General features: G+C 40.1%; 1 protein-coding gene across 6 annotated transcripts in view; it reads left to right on the forward strand.

The window, feature by feature from the left end:
• Positions 1-12,728, forward strand: part of MCTP1 (multiple C2 and transmembrane domain containing 1) — a 287,127-nt gene that overhangs the window by 239,030 nt on the left and 35,369 nt on the right. For all 6 annotated transcript variants that reach the window (XM_054186271.1, XM_054186272.1, XM_054186273.1 and 3 more), the window contains one exon: positions 9,103-9,156. In XM_054186271.1, coding sequence (XP_054042246.1) covers positions 9,103-9,156 — 54 coding nt within the window. The remainder of the gene's footprint in view (positions 1-9,102; positions 9,157-12,728) is intronic.

The raw sequence follows: 12,728 nt of genomic DNA on the forward strand, positions 1-12,728 counted from the left end.
AGCCCTCCAATATGACATGTATACTCAAGATTTTTTTGTTTATGTGTCTTCTGGAAATTGCCACATGAAGACAAACAATAGTGGAATGGGAATAAGGATGCTTACCAGTATATCCACCTTACTGGGTTCTTGCTTTCCTCAAGAAAGGGTGGTAAGCATGACAAGCTTGAGTTGGTTTTGCAACCCCAGCTCAGTTGCAGCTAGAAGAGCTTTTCTAATTAGAGACCACTCAATTTCTTCTGGTGGCAACGCAACACTGTATGTCAGAGCTCTTGGTGCATTTGTTCCTTCTCCTTTTTGGGGCAGAGAGTGCCACTTTTGGTCTACATACACTACAGAAACCAGCCCCACCAGGAAAGTGCTTGGCTTGAACCACCTGTTTCCCTGCAAATTGAAAACTGAGTTACCAAGCAAATAAACAAGGTAGTAACTTGATTTTTCTGTGTTTCTTCACATTATGTTCAAAAGTTCTTAGTTTTAAAGAGTCTCAAAGATTGCCTCTGCAGATGAATACAAGACAAACACCAAGCGCCTCAGATCCATTGGCTGTGCAGTACTGGGGGGTTTGTTCTTGAAGTCCAGGAGTTCTCTTCTGCCAGGGAGGCAGCAGTGATTTCTAGCTGAGGACTAAATTCTTGCTATGAATTTATAGCAAAAAGTAAATATCATTGTCCTTGTATTCTAGCTAGGTGGAATATGTCATTTGCACAAGATGATAGAAAAGGGTGTTGTCAGGTTGGGAATTACACCTTGACTTCATTTTGACCGTACTTTCCTGGCAAGTTTTGCCTCCGGTATGACGGCAACAGCAGCAGCCACAGAATCCCCCAGGTGTGAGGGCTGGTGGGAGAATGCAGCGTTAGGCGTGGAACAGCATGTGTGTAAAACTAGTCTGATTTACAACACCTCTAAAAATAAGGAAGATACGGTTGTTTTTGTAGAATGACTTTCAGTATTGTGGAGAAGGGATTTTACCTTGTATTTGCTAACCACTAACTAGACTCGTGTTCTCCTCAGCCTAGAAAGTGACTCTCACTCTCTTCCTGCTTGAGCCCTTTGGCCATCAGCACATCACTCCGAGCCACCCAGCAAAGTCCAGGCGCTTCCCGTAAAACGCGCAGCCTGCCTTGCTTTTGCCAAATCAGTCAGAACCGCCAACTTGCTCTCCGGCACCAGTGAAATAAGTTAGAAAGGCTTTTGCGAACAGGTCGTCGCCTGTCTGGGTGCGATCGCAGCACAAAGACCACCGGCAACACGTGCGTGAGTGTTAAACAGTCTGCTGTCCTCGCGCAGCTGTTTGTTCTCTCGATACGATCCATATAGTCGGGGAGGAAAAAGACACTATAGTGCCCTGCTGCAGGACAGCGGCTTTTTTAAATAAATCAGAAAAGAAACATGAAAATGTCAGCTTAATCAAGCATTTAAATTTTATTAATCAAGTCTAATTTTTATGAGTGCAAATAATCGCTGAAGCTGGACAAATTTGCTCTAGATTGCATCAGAAACATAATTTTAATATTTAATGGCCTGCTGAATTTAAATGGAGAATTATCTTTATGAAACATGCTCTTCATAATTTGCCATTAAATGAGAAATGAACAAATCAACATAAATCTTACATAAAGGTTATTTAACTAAATGTTGGTACTATAAATATTTTAAATGCATTATGAACTAATTTAACAGCCACGCAGTACACTATATAAAGATATAAGTTGGGCAGACAACGTTTCTCTCCTGCAGCAAAATGGAACGTAATACTGCAAGTGGCTATCATCTGGGCTGCCGTTAAAAGAGAGACGAGACGGTCCGTGCTGCAATTGCAATCCCCGCGTCAGGGGTTTACACACCGTATCAGAGTACGTAGTAACCCCCTGACAAAACCGTACATGGCTGTTCTCACCCCGGTGGCTGATATAAAAAGCAAATGCCCTACAGAACTGGAATATTTTGGCTGGTTTTTGTCACCTGAAGACAAAACACTAAAAGCCGAACCCCACCCTAAGTATCTCTAGCATTTAGGGAAATTATATTTTTCCTATTGTAAACCAATTGATTTTTTAATTTAACTTTTTTTCACATTTTTTCAGTTCGTGTCTTGCAATATTGTGGGCATCTAAAGTAAAATTGAAGTTTACTGCACATAGAGGCATTTTTTCTATGAGGCTGTTTTAATGATTTTATTTTTTTTATTTGCATTGAGATTTACATGGCAACAAGATTCACTTGACAGGTTGCAGTGGCTGTTACAAATAATCGATATTATATAAACTGACATCAGTTTAGTTTCCAGTAAAAATTCCTACAGTCGTGAGATTTTTATTCACCTTTGGTTTGGTTTTCTTTTGCTTTAGCACATCTTAATCCAGCCTAGTCTTTAAGAACTTTGGGGTTGTACTGCAGTTTTAATGTATTTGCCAAAATGTATCAATACCTGGAAAAAAAAGAAAATTAACTGAAATCACAGGAATACATGTATTACATACCTTGCCACATAAAATACGTAACACAGCTTTTTTCTACCAAAAAGCTTGTCAGCTCCAAATTTGATGTAATAGATTGTGTCCGATCCACAAGCTGAAAATTATTTGGATAAACATGGTTTTATAAGAGAAGCGTATCTGAAAACTATTTCAAGAGAAGTAGTAATAACAGTGAAAACCTATATTGCCCCATCGTGTTGTTAATAAGATAGTTTATGAGAAGATTTTGGCCCAGAATTCTAGCTCACAGAATTTTGTGAAGGTGTTCTTTTTAATAGTCCTGCATAGTAAACGTGCCATTGATATTTTATCGAGCAAAGAATGTGGGTTTTTCCATTCTGCTGAACTACAACTGAAGCATTCTGAGAGATGTGACATTTCAAGTGCACAGTACATGGTGAAGCCTTTAGATGGAGACATACTTCAAATAAACACCCAATATCCAGTTCACAGTGCATTGTGTAAATACAAGAAAGAGCTAAAATAAATGAGAACCAAATACTGAAAGAAATAGAGAGAAAAAGGCCCACTACTCGTGCCATTTTTATGTTAAAAATTACTTAGTCTTAACTACATTGGCAACTGAATATTGAGGGCATATAAAGCTGACAACAGGAAAAAGGTTACGTGTTCTCGTATAATAAACTGTGTTTACTGCCCATGCATGTTGCCAAGAAATTTATTATACTGTAAATAAAAATTCTGCTGTTGACATTACAGAACTGCGCGTAATCAGTAGCATGCATCAAAAGGCAGCTGATAGCCATATTAAAGTCTCATTTCCTATTAAGAATCAGACTAAATTACAACATGAGCACTTCCCAGAATAAGCTAAGAAAATGCATTCTGTAAGAAGAAATAATTGTATTTGAGTGTCTCTGTAAAAATCAGGAAGTATTTTAGCAGTAAAGTACTAATGATTTTCTTTTTAGTCTGCTGTCTTCTGTACTGCAATATATTCAACCTTACTGGCAAGCTTATCACACTAATTATTATTACATCTAGTGCTTCGGTTATCTTGATTATTACTGCAGATGAAATACCCCAAGGTCAAAACATTGATAGTATAAATCAGGATCGGTTGTATCCCAGATATACTACACTATTAAATCAGAATCTGTTCATTTGATTTTTATTTTCCTTATAAATGTGGTATAAAAAAAGGTGGACATTTTAATTAAGCCGTGTCTCCTGTAAAGTTTCTCCTCGACAACTCCATGGAAGAAGCAGACGTCATGTTGTGAAAATGACCACAGAGCTGCTGCTGTGGCGGGTTTATTGACGATGGACGTCTCTGCTTCAGCTTCAAGTACTTGGAAACGACCTGAGAGAGCCCGAGAGGTTTTGTGCATCCCTCTTCATCCATACGCTCTGCACAGTCTTATATTACATTTACATATAAACAGTGAATTGAGCCACGCACAAACATACGGTACAGTTTATGTCGGGACAGTATGAATTAACATGAAATCCAAACAGTCCCAAACAGTGCAATTCTGATCGCATTCATTGCACGTCTAAAACGTGTTTAATTCAGAACCACATCTCATTCTCTTTTTTATTTTGTCTTACGAACGTTAATGCCTTTATGTGAAAACAGAAATGTCTGCAAGTATCTTGACACCATAACATGTGATACAGCATAAAATGTGTTTTCTTTTGTTTTTCATTTGAAAACCCTATGTTTGAAGAACTACATCAAGTAAGAAATAAGCAAATCTAGAGAAGGCCTGAAGGGAGGCGGAGTTGAGGGGGGGGACATTGCTTCACATTACAGAAGATATTAAAACAACAGTCATCACGGTTATCTGCAGTCTGGTAGTGCCCCTCCTTTTGTTTTTTCTTTATTTTGCGTATTAGTGCAGAGCAGATGTCTGGTATTGGTAACATGCAAAGACACCAAAGTATCTTCTGTGCAGGTGTTTCTGTTGGATCAGCCAAAGAAATTAGAACAGAAGACAAGTCATGGAGTGACTTGGGGTTTGCACATGTTGTTTGAGAAACCAAGAGAAGGGACCTTTCGTTAAAAGTGGTGTTAAGTTTCAGTGTGTCGTTCTTCCACAGGGTCTTTAGATCCAGGAGATATTTTAAATTTCTCTCGTGGTGGGCTCTCAATTCAACGTGCTTGTAGATAACTGGAATCCAACCATACTTTGCAGGTGTTGAGGTCAGAAGTCAAAAAACCAAATTGTTTTCTCAGAAATTCTATCCTGCTTGCTAGTCAACGGATGATCTGTAGAATAAGTGCCAGTTGCACCTGATCGTCTGCTTCCTCAGGAGGCTGCGCTCTGTCCCATGGGCGCTGGGGTTTCCCTTGGTGCGGTGGTCGTGCTCCCTCCCCACAGCCTGCTGCGGAGGAACTGACGCTCGTCCACCTCCTGGGGATGATGGATCCTGCAGTATTTGTGGGACGAGTTCCTCTGAGAGGGTGGGAATGGGTCAGGAGGGATGGCAGTAGGCGGGTATCGGGCCACATGCTCCTTCTCATTAATGAGCTTTTAATGGGGCTGTTTTGCACAGGAAGGGTCTTACTTGGCAACATTTAAACATTGTCTTCTTACTGTTTGTCCATGAAGTAGCTGACATGCCATATTTGCAGCCGTCTATGTGTGTTTTTTTTAAAATGTCATCAGTATTGGTATTACATTCAAGGGACAGTACCAAGAAACAGGCTCCTTCAAGACCTTCTACCAGTGTGCGGCATATAAGTCTGTGACAAGTGACATTACAGAAGGTCATGTCACTTTTAACTGCTTGCATTAGATCTTTCTGATTTCCCCAGTGCCCTTCCTTTGTTTGATTAATACTACTTGATTTCAAGCAAGGTATCAGAAGGCATAATTTAGAGTGAGTATTTTAGGGGCAATCTCGGATTCTTGCCATAGAACTTTTAATAAAATAACTGCGATGTTTCATTTTATCTTCATACGCTTTTTCCTGTCCTCCCTCTCCCTCCTCGCCCTCCTTCCCTGTCTCCTCCCTGCCCCCATCATCCCTCCCCCAGGTACAATGCTTGACACAGAGATCCGAATAACTACGGTGTTCCTTCAAACCGAAGCAGCACATGTGCACTTTATTTGAATAGCAACGAGGCAGAATCAAAGGAGAAAAAAATCCCATTGTGCAGTTTTTTTCCCTCTGTGTTCCTACTACAATGTTGAACTGAAATCTGTTGCTCAGATTCACTGCACCTCTCTTGAACAGCCTTGCTTTGTTCCGCAGAAATAGATTGTACTTCAGTATACGGCTTTTGTAGGGCTTCCGCGTACCTATTCTTCCTGTATCGTAAGATTATGGAGAATCTCCTTTCCTTGTTTTAATTCGCGTCAGAGTTCTTGAAACACTTGTTTTGGTGTTTTAGTAAATTGTATTATCTGAATGCTCATGGTTGTCTTTTTTTCTTTTAACAAGTCCTTTTGAACTTCAAGAGAAGTGAACGCATGGGTTATGTGTCATACACCTTAAAGAATCGTTTTGCACCTTGGGCATAGGAAGAGTTTTACTACATTTTATTTTGCTACGATAATTGAATTCTGTTTTCCTTTCCAGACAGTTCAGTGCTCCAAAGCCCAGTGTAATTGATGATATGACTAACCTAGAACAAGAGCATAGACTGGTAGTGGCTTTTGAATTAAAAAAATGGAATGGAGGAGCTGGAAATCTGGGCTCAGTCCTGGGCTTCAAGGGATTTCAAAGGACTTTTTATGTCCTTTGAACAAGTTAACGTTTTGCCACTCTATGGAAGCTTGTAAAGTAGTTTGAGATCATTAGATGAGGAAGGGGAAAAAAAATATGTGAGTTTGAAGTATTATTATCCGGGTAATTTAGAATGGGTATTGTCATGCAAGTGATTTCAGTGAGGGGCCATCATTTGCAACAATTTAGAGGTTTCCAATTCAACTAATTGTCTCCATGCTAACTTTAGCGCTACTGTGAGATAGGCACTCTGCTGTTCAATCCTGTCAAGACAAGGAGTTTCCGGATGTACATAAAAGAGATCTTTAAGTGTCTGGGGAATATTAATGTTGAAAAGTAAGAGACCGAGTGAGTTTAGTCAGCTCCAGGCGTAGGCAGTGTCTGAGTCAACAGATTCAGGTTTATACCTTGGGCTTTAGTCACCTAATGATGTAATTACAGACTTTTTTGCATGTGGCAAAACTGATTTAAGAGGGTTTCCATCTCGCTGCAGCCCTTAGCTAACACCTTGTTTTCGTCTTCCCTTCTCAGTTCAGCATTTCCTCGGCAGAGCTGGTGCTAGCATTTCTGGAGCTGCTCAGTAAACTGGGTCACTGAAACCATCCACGCTAAAAGTTTGAGAGGGGGGTTTTTTTGAAGAACTCGGTCAGTTCAGGGGTGTAGTTTACAGCTGAGCTCCCCAAACACTTGGAACAGCCCAGAGGAGATGACAGTGAGCTAGCAGGGGAGGAGAAGAACAAGGAAGTGATGCAGGTACATGAGAAACTGAAGATGCCTTTGCTTCCACAGAGAGGTCCATGAGGACAGGACCTCTCAGACGCCTCCAAATGGGATGCCTAAAATGGCCTACTGAGCTAAGCAGGAGCTGACAAACATTTCAGCAACATGCCTTCAATATTTCCCTCGCTCCGTGCTGAGAGGTGTGACCATCCCAAACTCTACGGGCACTGTCTCTCATCTTCTTTCTTTAAGAAATGGAGCAGAGCTGACCTAAATGGGAAACAGAGGAGAAACTGGTGAGGGAGGCGGCTTCTTCACAAATAGTGGCTAGAGACCAGCCTTGATTCCTTCTTCAGCCTGAGGCGACTCACAAATACATCTGCCTGGCTGGCATCGGGTCAGAGGCTGCAGAAGATTTGGTCAGTCAGGCTCCTCCTGCTAAAATGGCCCTTCTGGGTAGGAAAGAATTCAAGAGTAATTGTTCCAAAATTGCTCGGGTCATGCTTCTTCCTTGTGCTTTTGGACATTCTTACTCTTTACTGTTTCCTTGTGTTTCTGGTCTTTCTCTTGAGTCTAAGCTCCAGGATGGAGCAGCCAGTAGATGGAATTGGAGGCTCCTTCCCCTCCAAAATCCCAGGCTTGTTTTAGAGGTGTTTTGGGACTGGGTTCAAAGAAGGATGAGCAGCTGAAACTGCAGATGTTTTGAACTGTGCAGTGGACTTGCACGTGTGTGGAGCGCTCTACTAGACGTGCATGTTCAATCAGTCTCTGTGGTGTTTGCATTTTGCGTGGGCCCAAAGTAACATGATTAACTGGGATCTTCTTGATCTTGAGGCAACTCAGAGAAAGGCATCTGATACACACACTTCTTGCTTTTAAGTTCTTCTCTTTCCTGAATTTGGCTCTTGGATAGTGTTAAAGTCCCTTTAGTTCTTGGACATGGATTTGGACTTGATGAGAATACCCTTGCAACGATGTTTGGGAGGGTGATTATGAAGTTATAATTTTAATGTGTTGTCTTAAATGATAATTACACTAAAACCATGTGTAGCTTCACCTATGTAACAAAGTAAATTATTGCTTTAGTTGGTAGCAAGTCTGTAAAATAGGCCAAATTATTAATGTTTCATATCAATGAGGTTTTCCTTCTCTTGTCCTTTTTATCCATGTTTTGTATACACTTTTTGCATCTGTAATACGACACTGGGCTAGGTGGATCTTTGCTGACCTTCATTATGGCTGTTCTTGTATCCTAATAACTACTTACATATAAATAATCATATAAAGAGACAGATCATTTTCTGGTTATGAGGAGGTACAGCTTTATTTCAGTTCCACCAACAGAGAATTTTCCACGTAGGGTAGGTGGAAGACTTGATCACAGTGATATGAGAGAGGCATTTGTCAGTTTTAAGTCTGAATCTGCCACTGACGATCTTCGGGAAGTCGTTTAATCTCTCTGTAAACTAGGTTTAATAGTGGTTCATTTCATGCTCATGGTGTGATTGATAATTATTAATATTTGTAGAATGAATTGAATGTATGTGTATATTGCATAGTGTTAGGCTGAAAGGGCTGTTTAAATGGCAAAATACGTAAATGCAGACATTTGGCAACTGCAGCTAGCGATGAATGTGCAGAAAGTTGGATGCATAGATTGTATAAAATCACTATTAAGAAACACAGTGCTAATGCTGATAGAGCATATGGTATATATCATTGTTGCAGATCATAAGGAGATAAGCTAGTATGAATTTATTCCCGGTTTTGTATTCTTTAAAAATCTCTTGGTGAATGCTGTAAATTCTATTAAAAATGTTGCACGTTTCTGTAGGTAGCAGTAAATTCAAAGCGGGTATCTGTGTGTGCTGTATAGGCACCAGTGGAGCTGACAAAGGATTCCTTTAGTTAAAACAATCATACATTGAATTTTGAACTACCTTTTAAATACTTAAATTGTCAAGCAAGCATTTCGTACAGGAAGGGTTTTCAAGTATATAATTCCCTAATGTAGGTCAATTAAAGCTATAACACTTTCCTAAATCTGAATCTGTAGATCAAGTGTTTTTTCCTAGTTGTGCATTTTCCTTCTGTGCATTTATTTCAAATGTTAATAAAGTTTTCATCTACAAAAGGTTTAGCATTGACAGAACAAAACTCTTCCTTTTTAAATCGTGACAACTACTACTGTTTCTGTCTGCAGGTAGTGGAGGACATGCTAGAGGACGAGGAAGAAGAGGATGACAGAGATGACAAGGTAATTATCTTTCCTAGCACTTGGGTATCTGGGGATGGGAGAATTTAGACATGACACTGTTTTTACAGACAGTTAAAAAAGGAGTTGAAGTGTTTTAGTCCAGAAAATTGGACAGAGCTGTTTATCATCCTAACAATGCTACAGTGTGTTGCAGGAAAGGATAGAGGACTATAAATCCTGCCTTTTTTTTTTTTCTTTTTTTTTTTTCTTCCTCGTGGTCCAGAGCTGGGTCAAATATTTTTTCTGCCAGGAACAAAAATAATTCAGCCTGTCTGGAACTTGATAGCTCTTGTGAAGATAACTGCAGTGACAACTGGTTTTGAAGGACAAAAATTTGTCCTGAGTATTACAAATAGGGCTGCGCTTTAGGGGGAAAAAATGGTGTAAAAATAGCAGCTCCATACTGGTTAAAGATGGGATATTGACATCTATAATTTTCGAAGAATTACTCAGTAGAAGAATGGCTGGAATGTTTTGCACTCGGTATGACATTTAAATAATCACAATTCTCGTGGACGACCACTTGATTTGGAGTTGGCAAACCGTTGTGGATCGTGCAGCTATTTGAGCGCAAGCGGTTGGGTTTGGAGGCGGCGGGTTGGGTGGAGGATTGCGGCCACAGTAAATAACAGCCCATTTCCACACCTTGTTGAGCCAAGCCATGGGACCGCCTGGATGGGTCGTCCCCCAGGGACAGGGAAAAACCAGAGAAAAGAAATTAAAATGACCTTGCGCTGGTGAAGCAGTGGCTGGCGCTGGCGGGACAGCCCCGCTGTTGCTGGTATTTTCATACCAGGAAGGTGATATTTGTGAAATAAAAGAAAAGGGGGGCGGGGGGAGGTAATTTTACAAGAACTCTTGAGTTAAAGTACAGATGATTTTGACCTTCACAGATGTTCCCCCACTTCTGTTGTAGTAAAGGAATGATTTTTTTTTTTTTTTTCCGAGAGGAGGAAAACAGTGTATCTTAATTTATGCCCTTGACCTTTGTTTCTAGTTGAGATGTACAGTTATATACCACTGTAAGAATTCATATGCTGGCAGCAGCATTTGAAATGTCAGAAAATTCACCATGATTAGTTAATCCCCTGAATGATTATTTTTCTGTTAGCTAACACCTAAGATCTGAGAGATGATAAAAAAAAAAAAAGCATTTTCCTCATTCCGTTGCCAGCGCAAACATTTTACAATTGACAGAAAGTTATTATGTGAAATTCTTCTATACATCACTTAAATCGTTAGCTACATCATTTCAGAATCGGCAAACACTGTAGTAACAAAACCTTCTTTTACAAAACACGTATGCGATGGTTTTTAACACTAAATGATGTGAACATACACTTCTGGCAATAAAATATATGATTTATTGCAAAGGTCAGTCATGTAGCTGTGGAGAGCTTGTATTTTAACTCAACATGCTGGCTTTGAATCATCATTTCTTTTCTGATAAACACTGATCTACCATCCATTTGAGGCCATTTTTTCCCATTTCTTCCTGCTTTATTATTAGCGCCGGTGCAGGAGTATCATCCCAGTAGTGCGTGTGTTCCTGGATATTTTAATAACTGTGATTAGCTCACAAAGGATAGTGCTTGACTGCTTGTACTTTCAGACAGCCTATGCAGTTAGCACTTAGCGGTTTTTGGAAATTGCTAAACAAACTCCTTTAAAAGGGAAGATGAGGGTGGGGGTCAGCCCCTCCACCCCACCATTCTCTGGCGATTAGCAGATGCCGGGCAAAACATACCCAATTAGAAATACCACTCTGGGTTTCAGTGTTGTGATCTAATATTCAGCTTTCTCAAATTGACACCAGAGTTCAAACATTTTTCTAGATCTAGTTACCAAGGTTGAATAAAAGTGAGCGCTGACATTACCGTGCGCATTCAGTGAGCCCTTTTATTGAATATTTAAGAGCTGTCTTTCTATACAGAAGGTGTTTAGGTTGATTTTTATAAATTCAAAGCTGTCTTCATTATGGCAAACATTTTGAGTTCTCGTGATTGAATATGCTGTTTGAATGGAAAAGAAAATTACGCTTTTTAAGATAAGCATGTGGAGACTACAGTGTATATTCAGCGCTCTTTGCAGTGGGCATTACTTTGTGCTGGGCTAAACCGTAAGAACCGAGCGCGCAGTTAGGACTGAGCTGTTTGTCGGGAGAAGCTGGTAGGGTGTTTTTTCCTGTCTGATGCACTAGACCTGCTCTGTTAACTGCTGCTGCTCCTCCTACATCTTTTTGTCAAAATGGAAGGGTGCAGTTTTGTATCATTTTAATTCATGTGTGTGTTTTCTTAAAGCTGTGCGCAAAATGAAGTTTTGTGAGAAAACAAATGCACATTTTGTAACACCAGCTGGTAGTAGCCTCTGGCTTTTATTATTTCTCTGTTTTTTTCAGACAGTATAATAGAAAAGTCAGGTAAACAGGTCTTCTTATGCGATAAAAGTAAAAAAGATTAATAAATGTGCCAAAGCCTCACTTTAATTGAAACTGAAGCATATGTTGCAAGTATGTAAAATACGTCCCAGATGTTTGACCATGGCCAGTGTCTTTGCTTTCCCTGATTACCACAAGGCAGCTATTAGTCCTGTAACCTTTGGACTTAACGGTAAATGGGGTATTACATGGCACAGAACCGGAGCACCTGTTTTCCATTCAGCAAAGACCCCTGGCAGGCTTTACCTAAGCCTATCCATATGTTTTCACTTAGCAGATTGTTGGGCGATTATGAAAAGTGTCTTTCTTTAGAGCCAGCTTCGATATTAGTCACTTGCTCGCACTGAAAGGGCGACTCTTCGGCTACTTGGTGGGGTCCGTGTGGGCCAGCGCGGATGTAGGTGACGGGACGACGCATGGTGGAGGGACGTTGCTCGACATCCCTAAATTGCAGCGTTACAGAAGTAATAAACTGAGGATGATGAATGCTCAGATGTATGTAATTAGTTAAAAAGTCATGCATTTTATTAATGGTGACGTGTGATGATACTGAGGCAAGGCAGATTTGCACTTAACTTACTACTTAGTCTCATTCTAATGTTCTGGATTTTAGTAACTTTTTTTTCACCCTCTGCTGCAATTTAGGTAGACAGGACTGTCAGTTTACGGTCATGGGATGTTTTGTTGGGTTATTTTTTACTGGAGAATATTAACTTTAATCTTCAGGTGCAATATGACTAATAAACTAAAATGGCGAGTATACTTCTTGTTACATCAGTTATAAAGTGGCACTCAGCAGTGGAACACTTTTTTTCTAATTTTGTTTCTTTGGCATATTATGCATGTAGGAACTGAAAAAGATGTGCTTGGTCTTGCTCAGGCATTTGTCCTTAGTTTAATACTAGTTTTTCCAAGAAATAGCACGGGATTCAGTGTTCCATATGTTCTGTACCGCTTGCGAAACCTATGCCAACCACAGATTTGCAGTTTAATCTGATTTCTCTCTCTTCTCTCTCTCACTTTTTTTTTTGGCTCCCTTCCAAAGTCTGGCTTACACAGTATCTTAGCAAATAAGGGTCAGTTAGATTACCTGAAGTCAAGTTATCAACAAGCTATCAAGAGGATTTCTACACAG

The sequence above is a fragment of the Rissa tridactyla genome, chromosome Z (genome assembly GCF_028500815.1).
Source record: "Rissa tridactyla isolate bRisTri1 chromosome Z, bRisTri1.patW.cur.20221130, whole genome shotgun sequence".
NCBI lineage: Eukaryota > Metazoa > Chordata > Aves > Charadriiformes > Laridae > Rissa > Rissa tridactyla.